The following is a 16,445-nucleotide window of genomic DNA, read 5'->3' as shown; positions in this document are numbered from 1 at the left end:
AAGTGGTAGAGGATGTGTGGATCAGGTGTTTGCTTTGAAGAATGTATGTGAGAAATACTTAGAAAAGCAAATGGATTTGTATGTAGCATTTATGGATCTGGAGAAGGCATATGATAGAGTTGATAGAGATGCTCTGTGGAAGGTATTAAGAATATATGGTGTGGGAGGAAAGTTGTTAGAAGCAGTGAAAAGTTTTTATCGAGGATGTAAGGCATGTGTACGTGTAGGAAGAGAGGAAAGTGATTGGTTCTCAGTGAATGTAGGTTTGCGGCAGGGGTGTGTGATGTCTCCATGGTTGTTTAATTTGTTTATGGATGGGGTTGTTAGGGAGGTAAATGCAAGAGTTTTGGAAAGAGGGGCAAGTATGAAGTCTGTTGGGGATGAGAGAGCTTGGGAAGTGAGTCAGTTGTTGTTCGCTGATGATACAGCGCTGGTGGCTGATTCATGTGAGAAACTTAAGAAGCTGGTGACTGAGTTTGGTAAAGTGTGTGGAAGAAGAAGGTTAAGAGTAAATGTGAATAAGAGCAAGGTTATTAGGTACAGTAGGGTTGAGGGTCAAGTCAATTGGGAGGTGAGTTTGAATGGAGAAAAACTGGAGGAAGTGAAGTGTTTTAGATATCTGGGAGTGGATCTGGCAGCGGATGGAACCATGGAAGCGGAAGTGGATCATAGGGTGGGGGAGGGGGCGAAAATTCTGGGGGCCTTGAAGAATGTGTGGAAGTCGAGAACATTATCTCGGAAAGCAAAAATGGGTATGTTTGAAGGAATAGTGGTTCCAACAATGTTGTATGGTTGCGAGGCGTGGGCTATGGATAGAGTTGTGCGCAGGAGGATGGATGTGCTGGAAATGAGATGTTTGAGGACAATGTGTGGTGTGAGGTGGTTTGATCGAGTGAGTAACGTAAGGGTAAGAGAGATGTGTGGAAATAAAAAGAGCGTGGTTGAGAGAGCAGAAGAGGGTGTTTTGAAGTGGTTTGGGCACATGGAGAGAATGAGTGAGGAAAGATTGACCAAGAGGATATATGTGTCGGAGGTGGAGGGAATGAGGAGAAGAGGGAGACCAAATTGGAGGTGGAAAGATGGAGTGAAAAAGATTTTGTGTGATTGGGGCCTGAACATGCAGGAGGGTGAAAGGAGGGCAAGGAATAGAGTGAATTGGAGCGATGTGGTATACCGGGGTTGACGTGCTGTCAGTGGATTGAATCAAGGCATGTGAAGCATCTGGGGTAAACCATGGAAAGCTGTGTAGGTATGTATATTTGCGTGTGTGGACGTATGTATATACATGTGTATGGGGGAGGGTTGGGCCATTTCTTTCGTCTGTTTCCTTGCGCTACCTCGCAAACGCGGGAGACAGCGACAAAGTATAATAAAAAAAATAATTTATGGATCTGAAAAAGGTAGTGGTAGGGTTGATAGAGATCCTTTGTGGAAGATCTTAAGAGTATATGGTTTGGGAGGTAAGCTGCTAGAAGCAGTGAAAAGTTTTTTAATGATTTAAGGCATGTGTAAGAGTAGAAAGAGAGGAGAGTGTCTGGTTCCTAGTGAAGGTCGGTCTGCGGCAGGGGTATGCGATGTCTCCATGGTTGTTTTATTTGTTTATGGATGGGGTGGCTAGGGAGGTAAATACAAGAGTTTTGAAGAGAGGAGCGAGTATGCAGTTTGTTGAGGATGACAGGGCCTAGGAAGCGAATCAGTTGTTCGCCAATGATACAGCACTGGTGGCTGATTCAGGTGAGAAACTGCAGAAGTTGGTTACTCTGTGTGGAAAATTTTGAGAAAGGGGAAAGTTGAGAGTAATTGTGAATAAGAGCTAGGCTATTAGGTTCAGCAGGGTTGGGGGACGAGTTAGTTGGGATGTAAGTTTGAATGGAGAAAAATTGGAGGAAGTGAAGTGTTTTACATATCTGGGAGTGGACTTAGCAGTGATTGGAACCATGGAAGTAGAAGTGAATCACAGGATGGGGAAGGAAGCAAATGTTCTGGGAGCGATGGAGAATTTGTGGAAAGAACGTTATCTCAGAGAGCAAAAATGGGTATGTTTGAAGGAATAGTAGTTCCAACAGGATTATATGGTTTGGAGAATTTGTGGAAAGAACGTTATCTCAGAGAGCAAGAATGGGTATGTTTGAAGGAATAGTAGTTCCAACAGGATTATATGGTTGGGAGGCGAGGGCTATAGATAGAGTTGTACAGAGGAGGGTGGATGTATTGGAAATAAAATCTTTTAGGAAAGTATGTGGTGTGAGGTGGTTTGATTAAGTAGTGAAAGGGTAAGGGAGAGATGTGAGGTAATAAAACGAATGTGGTTGAGAGAGCAGAGGAGGGTTTATTGAAATGGTTTGGACATTTGGAGAGAATGAGTAAGGTAAGGTTGACAAAGAGGATATATGTGTCATTAATGGAGGGAACAAGGAGAAACAGGAGACCAAATTGAAGGTGGAAAGATGGAATATAAAAGATTTTGAATGATCGGGGCCTGAACATGCAGGAGAGTGAGAGGTGTGCAAGGAATAGAGTGAATTGTAATGATGTGGTATACCAGGGTCGACGTGTTGTCATTGGACTGAACGAGGGCACGTGAAATGTCTGGGGTGAAGCATGAAGGGTTCTGTGGGGTTCGGATGTGGATAGGGAGTTGTGGTTTCAGTGCATTACACATGACAGCTAGAGACTGAGTGTGAATGAATGTGGCCTTTTTTTTTCTTTTTTTTTTTCCTGGTGCTACCTCACTGGCGCAGGGGATGGTGATGCTGTTTCCTGTTGGGCAGGGTAGCATCAGGAATGGATGAAGGCAAGCAAGTCTGAACATGTACATGTATATAATATTCCAATGAGTCCACAGGGAAAATGAAACATGTTAAGTTCCCAAATGCACTTTCGTGTAATAATCTCATCATCAGGGGAGATACAAGAAAGAAATATATCATCTAATATATAATGAAGAGACGTAGCTAGGACACCATTTGGTAAACACGTGATTGTCCAAGACAGACAACAAGCGTATCATGAACTTATTATGTGGACAAGAAGGGAATTGTTTACAAATTTATCAACAATAAGGCTATCCAATTTGTATAGACCTTCACTAATATTAAGGTTATAAATTTGTGTAGTTAATAATAGATGATTCAATGGTATTTCTCGAGGCACTGAAGTTGGAGTTAATAGCCGAGATGGCATTACTCCAGTCAGTACAATGATTGTAGTTTTTAACATGATTAAACAAGGCATTTGATTCTTGTCCTGTTCTTATACTATATTTATGTTGCTTAAGTCTATATTTATGTTGCTTAAGTCTAACAGAAAGATCTTTACTAGTCTGGCCAACATAAAACTTATCACAATATCTACATGGCTCTTTATAGATGCATCCAGGAGAAAGTGCACTTGGGAACTTATCATGTTTCATTTCTCCCATGGACTCATAGGAATATACTTGATCATGCACAAAATTGTGATCCCTTCCAATGTGCATATATGTATATGTCTTTGTATGTATATTTATTTATATGTGGATATGCATGTTTATCTATGCATATATAAGGTTATTTAATGTATGTATGGCTCACGGTGAGGTGCCTGAGGATTGGCGGAATGCGTGCATAGTGCCATTGTACAAAGGCAAAGGGGATAAGAGTGAGTGCTCAAATTACAGAGGTATAAGTTTGTTGAGTATTCCTGGTAAATTATATGGGAGGGTATTGATTGAGAGGGTGAAAGCATGTACAGAGCATCAGATTGGGGAAGAGCAGTGTGGTTTCAGAAGTGGTAGAGGATGTGTGGATCAGGTGTTTGCTTTGAAGAATGTATGTGAGAAATACTTAGAAAAGCAAATGGATTTGTATGTAGCATTTATGGATCTGGAGAAGGCATATGATAGAGTTGATAGAGATGCTCTGTGGAAGGTATTAAGAATATATGGTGTGGGAGGAAAGTTGTTAGAAGCAGTGAAAAGTTTTTATCGAGGATGTAAGGCATGTGTACGTGTAGGAAGAGAGGAAAGTGATTGGTTCTCATTGAATGTAGGTTTGCGGCAGGGGTGTGTGATGTCTCCATGGTTGTTTAATTTGTTTATGGATGGGGTTGTTAGGGAGGTGAATGCAAGAGTTTTGGAAAGAGGGGCAAGTATGAAGTCTGTTGGGGATGAGAGAGCTTGGGAAGTGAGTCAGTTGTTGTTCGCTGATGATACAGCGCTGGTGGCTGATTCATGTGAGAAACTGCAGAAGCTGGTGACTGAGTTTGGTAAGGTGTGTGAAAGAAGAAAGTTAAGAGTAAATGTGAATAAGAGCAAGGTTATTAGGTACAGTAGGGTTGAGGGTCAAGTCAATTGGGAGGTGAGTTTGAATGTAGAAAAACTGGAGGAAGTGAAGTGTTTTAGATATCTGGGAGTGGATCTGGCAGCGGATGGAACCATGGAAGCGGAAGTGGATCATAGGGTGGGGGAGGGGGCGAAAATTCTGGGAGCCTTGAAGAATGTGTGGAAGTCGAGAACATTATCTCAGAAAGCAAAAATGGGTATGTTTGAAGGAATAGTGGTTCCAACAATGTTGTATGGTTGCGAGGCGTGGGCTATGGATAGAGTTGTGCGCAGGAGGATGGATGTGCTGGAAATGAGATGTTTGAGGACAATGTGTGGTGTGAGGTGGTTTGATCGAGTAAGTAACGTAAGGGTAAGAGAGATGTGTGGAAATAAAAAGAGCGTGGTTGAGAGAGCAGAAGAGGGTGTTTTGAAATGGTTTGGGCACATGGAGAGAATGAGTGAGGAAAGATTGACCAAGAGGATATATGTGTCGGAGGTGGAGGGAACGAGGAGAAGAGGGAGACCAAATTGGAGGTGGAAAGATGGAGTGAAAAAGATTTTGTGTGATCGGGGCCCGAACATGCAGGAGGGTGAAAGGAGGGCAAGGAATAGAGTGAATTGGAGTGATGTGGTATACCGGGGTTGACGTGCTGTCAGTGGATTAAAGCGGGGCATGTGAAGCATCTGGGGTAAACCATGGAAAGCTGTGTAGGTATGTATATTTTGCGTGTGTGGACGTATGTATATACATGTGTATGGGGGTGGGTTGGGCCATTTCTTTCGTCTGTTTCCTTGCGCTACCTCGCAAACGCGGGAGACAGCGACAAAGCAAAAAAAAAAAAAAAAAAAAAAAAAAAAAAAAAAAAAAAAAATTATTTATATATTTTGCTTTGTCGCTTTCTCCTGCGTTTGCGAGGTAGCGCAAGGAAACAGACGAAAGAAATGGCCCAACCCACCCCCATACACATGTATATACATACACGTCCACACACGCAAATATACATACCTATACATCTCAATGTACACATATATATATACACACACAGACACGTACATATATACCCATGCACACAATTCACACTGTCTGCCTTTATTCATTCCCATCGCCACCTCGCCACACATGGAATACCATCCCCCTCCCCCCCTCATGTGTGCGAGGTAGCGCTAGGAAAGGACAACAAAGGCCCCATTCGTTCACAGTCTCTAGCTGTCATGCAATAATGCCCGAAACCACAGGCCCCACACAACTTTCCATGGTTTACCCCAGACGATTCACATGCCCTGATTCAATCCACTGACAGCACGTCAACCCCGGTATACCACATCGATCCAATTCACTCTATTCCTTGCCCACCTTTCACCCTCCTGCATGTTCAGGCCCCGATCACTCAAAATCTTTTTCACTCCATCTTTCCATCTCCAATTTGGTCTCCCACTTCTCCTCGTTCCCTCCACCTCCGACACATATATCCTCTTGGTCAATCTTTCCTCACTCATTCTCTCCATGTGCCCAAACCATTTCAAAACACCCTCTTCTGCTCTCTCAACCACACTCTTTTTATTTCCACACATCTCTCTTACCCTTACATTACTTACTCGATCAAACCACCTCACACCACACGTTGTCCTCAAACATCTCATTTCCAGCACATCCACCCTCCTGCGCACAACTCTATCCATAGCCCACGCCTCGCAACCATACAACATTGTTGGAACCACTATTCCTTCAAACATACCCATTTTTGCTTTCCGAGATAATGTTCTCGACTTCCACACATTTTTCAAGGCTCCCAGGATTTTCGCCCCCTCCCCCACCTTATGATTCACTTCCGCTTCCATGGTTCCATCTGCTGCCAGATCCACTCCCAGATATCTAAAACACTTTACTTCCTCCAGTTTTTCTCCATTCAAACTTACCTCCCAATTGACTTGACCCTCAACCCTACTGTACCTCGTAACCTTGCTCTTATTCACATTTACTCTTAACTTTCTTCTTTGACACACTTTACCAAACTCAGTCACCAGCTTCTGCAGTTTCTCACATGAATCAGCCACCAGCGCTGTATCATCAGCAAACAACAACTGACTCACTTCCCAAGCTCTCTCATCCACAGCAGACTTCATACTTGCCTCTCTTTCCAAAACTCTTGCATTCACCTCCCTAACACCCCATCCATAAACAAATTAAACAACCGTGGAGACATCACACACCCCTGCCGCAAACCTACATTCACTGAGAACCAATCACTCTCCTCTCTTCCTACACATACACATGCCTTACATCCTTGATAAAAACTTTTCACTGCTTCTAACAACTTGCCTCCCACACCATATATTCTTAAAACCTTCCACAGAGCATCTCTATCAACTCTATCATATGCCTTCTCCAGATCCATAAATGCTACATACAAATCCATTTGATTTTCTAAGTATTTCTCACATACATTCTTCAAAGCAAACACCTGATCCACACATCCTCTACCACTTCTGAAACCACACTGCTCTTCCTCAATCTGATGCTCTGTACATGCCTTCACCCTCTCAATCAATACCTTCCCATATAATTTACCAGGAATACTCAGCAAACTTATACCTCTGTAATTTGAGCACTCACTCTTATCCCCTTTGCCTTTGTACGATGGCACAATGCACGCATTCCGCCAATCCTCAGGCACCTCACCATGAGTCATACATACATTAAATAACCTTACCAACCAGTCAACAATACAGTCACCCCCTTTTTTAATAGATTCCACTGCAATACCATCCAAACCTGCTGCCTTGCCGGCTTTCATCTTCCGGAAAGCTTTTACTACCTCTTCTCTGTTTACCAAATCATTTTCCCTAACCCTCTCACTTTGCACACCACCTCGACCAAAACACCCTATATCTGCCACTCTATCATCAAACACATTCAACAAACCTTCAAAATACTCACTCCATATATATATATATATATATATATATATATATATATATATATATATATATATATATTATTATTTTTTTTATTATACTTTGTCGCTGTCTCCCGCGTTTGCGAGGTAGCGCAAGGAAACAGACGAAAGAAATGGCCCAACCCCCCCCATACACATGTATATACATACGTCCACACACGCAAATATACACACCTACACAGCTTTCCATGGTTTACCCCAGACGCTTCACATGCCTTGATTCAATCCACTGACAGCACGTCAACCCTGGTATACCACATCGCTCCAATTCACTCTATTCCTTGCCCTCCTTTCACCCTCCTGCATGTTCAGGCCCCGATCACACAAAATCTTTTTCACTCCATCTTTCCACCTCCAATTTGGTCTCCCTCATCTCCTCGTTCCCTCCACCTCCGACACATATATCCTCTTGGTCAATCTTTCCTCACTCATTCTCTCCATGTGCCCAAACCACTTCAAAACACCCTCTTCTGCTCTCTCAACCACGCTCTTTTTATTTCCACACATCTCTCTTACCCTTACGTTACTCACTCGATCAAACCACCTCACACCACACATTGTCCTCAAACATCTCATTTCCAGCACATCCATCCTCCTGCGCACAACTCTATATATATATATATATTATATATTTATTTATTTTGCTTTGTCGCTGTCTCCCGCGTTTGCGAGGTAGCGCAAGGAAACAGACGAAACAAATGGCACAACCCACCCCCACACACAATGTACACACACACACACGCCCACACACGCAAATATACATACCTATACATCTCAATGTACACATATATATACACACAGACACATACATATATACCCATGCACACAATTCACACTGCCTGCCCCTATTCATTCCCATCGCCACCTCGCCACACATGGAATACCATCCCCCTCCCCCCTCATGTGGGCGAAGTAGCACTAGGAAAAGACAACAAAGGCCCCATTTGTTCACACTCAGTCTCCAGCTGTCACGCAATAATGCCCGAAACCACAGCTCCCTTTCCACATCCAGGCCCTACACAACTTTCCATGTTTACCCCAGACGCTTCACATGCCCTGATTCAATCCATTGACAGCACGTCAACCCTGGTATACCACATCGATCCAATTCACTCTATTCCTTGTATTCCTTGCCAGCCTTTCACCCTCCTTCATGTTCAGGCCCCGATCACTCAAAATCTTTTTCACTCCATCTTTCCACCTCCATTTTTGTCTCCCACTTCTCCTCGTTCCCTCCACCTCCGACACATATATCCTCTTGGTCAATCTTTCCTCACTCATTCTCTCCATGTGCCCAAACCATTTCAAAACACCCTCTTCTGCTCTCTCAACCACGCTCTTTTTATTTCCACACATCTCTCTTACCCTTACATTACCTACTCGATCAAACCACCTCACACCACACATTGTCCTCAAACATCTCATTTCCAGCACATCCATCCTCCTGCGCATAACTCTATCCATAGCCCACGCCTCGCAACCATACAACATTGTTGGAACCACTATTCCTTCAAACATACCCATTTTTGCTTTCCGAGATAATGTTCTCGACTTCCACACATTCTTCAAGGCTCCCAGGATTTTCGCCCCCTCCCCCACCCTATGATCCACTTCCGCTTCCATGGTTCCATCCGCTGCCAGATCCACTCCCAGATATCTAAAACACTTTACTTCCTCCAGTTTTTCTCCATTCAAACTTACCTCCCAATTGACTTGACCCTCAACCCTACTGTACCTAATAACCTTGCTCTTATTCACATTTACTCTTAACTTTCTTCTTTCACACTACCAAACTCAGTCACCAACTTCTGCAGTTTCTCACATGAATCAGCCACCAGCGCTGTATCATCAGCAAACAACAACTGACTCACTTCCCATATATATATGTATGAGTGGATGGGCCATTCTTTGTCTGTGTTTCCTGGCGTTACCTTACTGGCACGGGAAATGGCGATGCTGTTTCCTGTTGGGTTTGCTAGCACTAGGAATGGATGAAGGCAAGCAAGTGTGAATATGTACATCTGTATATATGTATATGTCTGTGCATGTGTATGTATATATATGTATATGTTGATACGTATATGTGCATGTTTGGGCGTTTATGTATATATGTGTGTATGTGTGTGGATGGGCTATTCTTCATCTGTTTCCTGTTGCTCCCTTACTAACTTGGGAAATGGTGATCAAGTATGATAATAATAAAAGAACGTTATCTCAGAAAGTAAAAATGGGTATGTTTGAAGGAATAGTGGTTCCAACAATGTTATATGGTTGCAAGGCTTGGGCTATAGATAGAGTTGGGCGGAGAGGGGTGGATGTGCTGGAAGTGAGATGTTTGAGGACAATATGTGGTATGAGGTGGTTTGATCGAGTAAGTAATGTAAGGGTAAGAGAGATGTGTGGAAATAAGAAGAGCATGGTTGAGAGAGCAGAAGAGGGTGTTTTGAAATGGTTTGGGCACTTGGAGAGAATGAGTGAGGAAAGATTGACCAAGAGGATATATGTGTCGGAGGTGGAGGGAACGAGGAGAAGTGGGAGACCAAATTGGAGGTGGAAAGATGGAGTGAAAAAGATTTTGAGTGATCAGGGCCTGAACATGCAAGAGGGTAAAAGGCAGGCAAGGAATAGAGTGAATTGGATCGATGTGGTATACCGGGGACGACGTGCTGTCAATGGATTGAACCAGGGCATGTGAATCGTCTGGGGTAAACCATGGAAAGTTGTGTGGGGCCTGGATGTGGAAAGGGAGCTGTGGTTTTGGGCATTATTGCATGACAGCTAGAGACTGAGTGTGAACGATTGGGGCCTTTGGTGTCTTTTCCTAGCCCTACCTCGCACACATAGGGGGGTAGGGGGATGTTATTCCATGTGTGGCTAGGTGGTGATGGGAATGAATAAAGGCAGACAGTGTGAATTGTGTGCATGTGTATATATGTATATGTCTGTGTGTGTATATATATGTGTACACTGAGATGTATGGGTATGTATATTTGCGTGTGGGGACGTGTATGTATATACATGTGTATGGGGGTGGGTTGGGCCATTTCTTTCGTCTGTTTCCTTTCGCTACCTTGCAAACGCGGGAGACAGTGACAAAGCAAAATAAGAAAAAAAAAAATATGTATTCCTATGAGTCCATGGGGAAAATGAATGTATATATTTTATTTATTATACTTTGTTGCTGTCTCCCATGTTAGCAAGGTGTGTAGGGAAACAGATGAAAGAAAGGCCCAACCCACCCATATATACATATGTATACATAAATGCCCACACATGCAGATATACATACCGATACATTTCAACATATACATTCATATACATACCCAGACATACATATATACACATGTACATATTCATACATGCTGCCTTCATCCATTCCCATCGCCACTCCGTCACACATGAAATGGCACCCCCTTTCCCCCACGCGAGGTAGCGCTAGGAAAAGATAACAAAGGCCACATTTGTTCACACTCAGTCTCTTGCTGTCATGTGTAATTCACTGAAGCAACAGCTCCCTTTCCACATCCAGGCCCAACAAAACTTTCCATGGTTTACCCCAGATGCTTCACATACCCTGGTTCAATCCATTGACAGCATGTCAACCCCAGTATACCAGATCGTTCCAACTCACTCTATTCCTTGCACGCCTTTCACCCCCTGTATGTTCAGGCCCCGATCGCTCAAAATCTTTTTCATTCCATCCTTTCACCTCCAATTTGGACTCCCACTTCTCCTCGTTCCCTCCACCTCTGACACACATATATCCTCTTTGTCAATCTTTCCTCACTCATTCTCTCCATGTTACCAAACCATTTCAATACACCCTCTTTTGCTCTCTCAACCACTCTTTTTATTACCTCACATCTCTCTTACCCTTTCATCACTTACTCGATCAAACCACCTCACACCACACATTGTTCTCAAACACCTCATTTCCTGCACATCCACCCTCCTCCGCACAACCCTATCTATAGCCCACACCTCGCAACCATATAACATTGTTGGAACCACTATTCCTTCAAACATACCCATTTTTGCTTTCCGAGATAATGTTCTCACCTTCCACACATTCTTCAACACTCCCAGTACTTTTGCCCCCTCCCCAACCCTGTGACTCAGTTCAGCTTCCATGGTTCCATCCGCTGCTAAATCCACTCCCAGATATCTAAAACACTTCACTTCCTCCAGTTTTTCTCCATTCAAACTTACCTCCCAGTTGACTTGTCCCTCAATGCTACTGTACCCAATAACCTTGCTCTTATTCACATTTACTCTCATCTTTCTTCTTTCACACACTTTACCAAACTCAGTCACCAGCTTCTGCAGTTTCTTACCCGATTCATCCTCCAGCACTGTATCATCAGGGAACAACAACTGACTCACTTCCCAAGCCCTCTCATCCACAACAGATTGCATACTTGCCCCTCTCTCCAAAACTCTTGCATTCTCCTCCCTAACAACCCCATCTATAAACAAATACAACAACCATTGAGACATCACGCACCCGTGCCACAAACCGACATTCACTGAGAACCAATCACGTTCCTCTCTTCCTGCTCGTACACATGCCTTACATCCTTGATAAAAACTTTTCACTGCTTCTAGCAACTTGCCTCCCACACCATATACTCTTAATACCTTCCATAGAGCATCTCTATGAACTCTGTCAGATGCCTACTCCAGATCCATAAATGCTACAGACAAATCCATTTGTTTTTCTAAGTGTTTCTCGCATACATTCTTCAAAGCTCACCTGATCCACACATCCTCTACCACTTCTGAAACCACATTGCTCTTCCCCAATCTGATGCTCTGTAAATGCCTTCACCCTTTCAATCAATACCCTCCCATGTAATTTCCCAGGATAGGGGAGAAAGAATACTCCCCACATATGCCCTGCATGTCATAGAAGGCGACTAAAAGAGGAGGGAGCGGGGGGCTGGAAGTCCTCCCCTCCTGTTTTTTAGATTTTCCAAAAGAAGGAACAAAGAAGGGGACCAAGTGAGGATATTCTCTGATGCTCAGTACTCTGACCTTAACACTACCTCACTAACGCAGGAAATGGTGAATATGTATGGAAAAAATATATATGTGTGTGTGTGTATGTGGGTGGTTAGGCCATTCTTCATATGTGAAAAAAATATATATGCGTGTATGTGGGTGGTTGGGCCATTCTTCATATGTTTCTTTGCGATACCTTGCTGACGTGGGAAACAGTGATTTAGTATGATAAATTGATATATAATGTTATTCATTATTTATTATACTTGATCGCCATTTACCGCAGCTGCAAGATAGCACAGGGAAACAGACAAAGAAAGACCCATCCACTCATATACACACACACATACATACACACATATACCCTTACATATACATACATATATAGACGTAAACATATATACACATGTACCTATTCATACTTGCTTGCTTTCATCCATTACTGGTACCACCCGACCCCACAGAAAACAGCGTTACCACCTTCTGCATCAGGGAGGTAGCACCACGAAAACAGACAGAAAAAGGCCACATTCATTCACACTCAGCCTCTAGCTGTCATGTGTAATGAACTGAAACCACATCTCTCTATCCACATCCAGGCTCCATGGACCTTTCCATGGTTTACCCCAGATGTTTCACATATCCTGGTTTAGTTCATTGACAGCATGTCGACCCCAGCATAATACATTGTTCCAGTTCACTCTATCCCATGCACGCTTTTCACCCTCCTGTATGTTCAGGCCCTGATTGCTCAAAATCTATTTTACTCCATCCTTCCATCTCCAATTTTGTCTTCTTAACTCATTTATGGAGAAAATTTTTAGGCCTATGTTATATTCTGTGGGACAGGGGCATGGAATAAAGAATAATGATAACATAGAGCAAAAGTATTTTGTTATTGCATGATACATTCCCACGTTGATGATCCAAAAGATTAAACAATACGTCTCCCAATCATTTGCACTCCTTCCCTGTAAGTATTGCCCAAATGCCTCTTTTCTCTTTCTCAAGCAACTTTACTTCTTTATCCCAGCACACTACCCATCATTCACTACCCTTTCTAATCTGCCCACATGTCACTTGCATCTCTTGCACATGCTGTCGCTGCTTCCCTAAATACCAGCCTTTCCTCACCCACTCCCCCTCGCTTCATTTGCTCTCACCTTTTGCCATTCTATGCTCAATCTCTCTTGGCATTTCTTCACACGTCTCTTTGCATGCTCACTTACCATTACCACTCTCTCTCCTTCCTGAGATTGTTTCCTATTTTTTTTCTTTGAAAACCTCTACAAATCTTCACCCTTTCCTCCACAAGACAGCGATCAGACATCCCACCATCTGCCCCTCTCAGCACATTTACATCCAGAAGTCTGTCTTTTACAATTATTAAGGAATCTAATAATGCCTGTTGACCATCTGTCATACTCACATATGTTTACTTGCATATATCTCTCATTTTAAATCAGTCACCAGTCTTTTTTCAGTTCACAACTCCATAAGCTCTTCACTATTTCCATCCAAAACACTGAATACCCCATGTCCTCCAGTTATACAAGTTACCATTTGAATATGAAAAGAAAGTTTTATTGAATCCTGCTTCTGTAGATAAGCTTAATGTTTAAGGATTGTAAATATCCTTTATAAGGTACTGGTATTCAAGAAAGGTTTACTTTACAGGTATTGCCTTCACTGGACTGCAGAACAAGCAACTGTACCCTATTGTCACTTCAACGTCAGCTCACTCTGGGATGAAGTTAGTTACAAGCTGCTCATTTCCAGCTAATCTTCAGTTTCTTTCATCTGAGGTTGTGTTCAAGCATTTGTGTGAGAAGATGAAAATGCATCCACAGGATCTTCCTCTACCCCCTGGCCTTCGCTCCTTTGTGGAGAACAATTATTGGCCTTTGTTACGTTCTGTGGGACAGGGGCATGGACCAAAGAATAATGACAATATAGAACAAAAGTATTCTTTTGGTGGCATGAAACATGCCCATGAGGATGATCCAAAAGAGGGAACAATACCTAAAAGATTTTGTGGTCAGGCACTTCAATGTAGGTCCCGATCAGCTTCTACATCTGATACTTACTCTGATCGTAGTTCTCCCAGTTCTAACTATTGTTTTACTGGCTCTGATATTAGGTTTTCACCCAGTCCAAGCTATGTATTTACTGGCTCTGATGTTAGCTCTCCTTCCAGTCCTAACTATTGTTTTACTGAATTCTATGAGTTAAATTTCTCACTAGAACCCCAGAGTAATCCCTCACCAGCATTCACTACCTTATCTTCCAATGAAAGCACCTCCCTAGCATCACCATCAACACAGCATCCTGCACCAGGCACACGTAGTTCTTTTACACTTCAGCCCAAGACTTCAGGGACTTCCAGCAAAGCTTCATCTAGTCAAGAGTGCTAGTATTGTTTTCATGATAAAGCTGTATAGATTTAACAAATATATGGAAAGTATTCATGTAGCTTTTGAATTAATTTTATTATATAGTTGACTGGTTCATCCTCGTTTCCTGTTAGTTGGGGGACTACTTTTTTATGTATGACTTGATCCCTTGTGTTGTTGATGCATCACATATTAAACTCATGTCTTAACAAACCAGAAGTACCAATCTATAATTTTGACAGTTACCATGTTTCGGATAGATATCACCACAAGTTCAGATGAGTTGAAAATTTGGAACCTAACAGAAGCTAAGATTTGACCTAATGACTTAAACTAAGACTTAAAACTGAACTTAGTGATTTAACCTGATGCAGCCTAGGAACTTAGACTGAACTTACTGACTTAACCCGATGTAGCCTAGAATTTCTTGCCTTTTCTCAAATTTATGTCATTTTGGTAATATATTCCCATTGTATTTTGGTTTTGATCTATAAAGATTTTTGCCTATCTATCCATAAGGACCAAGATAGTTGAATTGCTCTTTGAAATCTATTTGTTTATAGCTTTATGAAAAACGAATATTCTAGAAAATCTCTAGAAATTTGAAAATGTAACAGAATATTCTAAAACATTCTGGGAAATTCTAGAATATTCTGGAAATTTATAGAGCATGCACATGCATTTATAGAATTAAGTGAGGGTATTTTGCTCCCTATAAATGTGAGTTCTGACATGGGCTGTGCATAATTTGTGACTTTTATTTCAGGTTACCTATCACTTCTGAGACTACAGTATTCTAAAGAATGCAAATGAAAATTAGGAAAGTAACAAAATGATCTTAGTCTCATAGTTCTTCCAAGATATTTTGATCCATTGTTTACTACTAAAGGTATAACATTAACCCCCCAAAAATGTAATTCTTATGCCTTGGTGTCACAATCCCTGTTTTCATTAAGATCAGACACACGTCAGGCAATATAAGATGAAAGTATCAGTGTGATGAATGAATTTTGACTTCTCTTGATGATCTTTGAGATACAGTGGTTCATCTAAGCAATAGCACATTGCAGGTGATGAGCATGATCCAGTCCATTCCTTACCTTAGTTTTATGGTGAGTACTGAAGAAAAACCAGCTTCATGGTGATATTTTATAGCAAATAGGTTGAGGACTTTTAGAACTCTGTGGAAGAGAATATGGTATTCCTTCACCACCAACTTTTGGTCAGAAGGTTATTAGGTCAGAATCCTGAAATTTGTTCTCTAGCTCAGAAGTGCAAGGTTCTGCAATTCTACCTCTTGACTCGGTAAACATACTTGATATTACTGTAACATCCACTCTTTCATGGAAACCCCACATTACAGGAATAGTTAAGTCTGCCTGCAAGAAACTGGGTGTCCTGTTTGGATGTCAAAACTTCTCTTCTGAACAGGTACTCCACTTATACTGGGGATTGATTTGTCCTTGTATGAAGTAATGCTTTCACATTTGGCGTGGTTCTGGCTTTGTATCCTTACATGACAGAGTCAAGTTAAAAGCAGTCCAACTTATAAATGTCGTAGGCCAACTTCCAAACTTGACCCCCATTCCCTATGCTGCAATGTTGGTTCACTTTCTCCCTTCTATAGGCATTACTTTGGTTTTTGCTTCTGAGAGTTGGCTGCTTGTGTGCCCCCACCACTAGCTAGACTATGCAATACTTGACAAACTGTTGCATCACATGAATGTATGGCCCTCAGCAACTCAAATGTAGGCTGTTTTGATGCCTTCCTCTTTCCCTATGTGTCTAAGC

The 16,445-nt window shown here is 42.2% G+C and overlaps 1 protein-coding gene across 1 annotated transcript in view; it reads left to right on the top strand.

Annotated features, from left to right (window-relative positions):
• LOC139758265 (SPRY domain-containing SOCS box protein 3-like) overlaps window positions 1-15,401 on the top strand; it is a 75,609-nt gene extending 60,208 nt beyond the window's left edge. Inside the window, exon 6 of the mRNA XM_071679479.1 lies at window positions 13,939-15,401. Within this exon, the coding sequence (XP_071535580.1) occupies window positions 13,939-14,675 (737 nt within the window). The 3' untranslated portion in view covers window positions 14,676-15,401. The remainder of the gene's footprint in view (window positions 1-13,938) is intronic.
• The last annotated feature ends 1,044 nt before the right edge of the window (window positions 15,402-16,445 follow it).

Source organism: Panulirus ornatus, chromosome 2 (assembly GCF_036320965.1).
Source record: "Panulirus ornatus isolate Po-2019 chromosome 2, ASM3632096v1, whole genome shotgun sequence".
Taxonomy (NCBI): domain Eukaryota; kingdom Metazoa; phylum Arthropoda; class Malacostraca; order Decapoda; family Palinuridae; genus Panulirus; species Panulirus ornatus.
The sequence above is the reverse complement of the archived record's forward strand: the minus strand, read 5'-3'. Positions and strand labels throughout refer to the sequence as shown.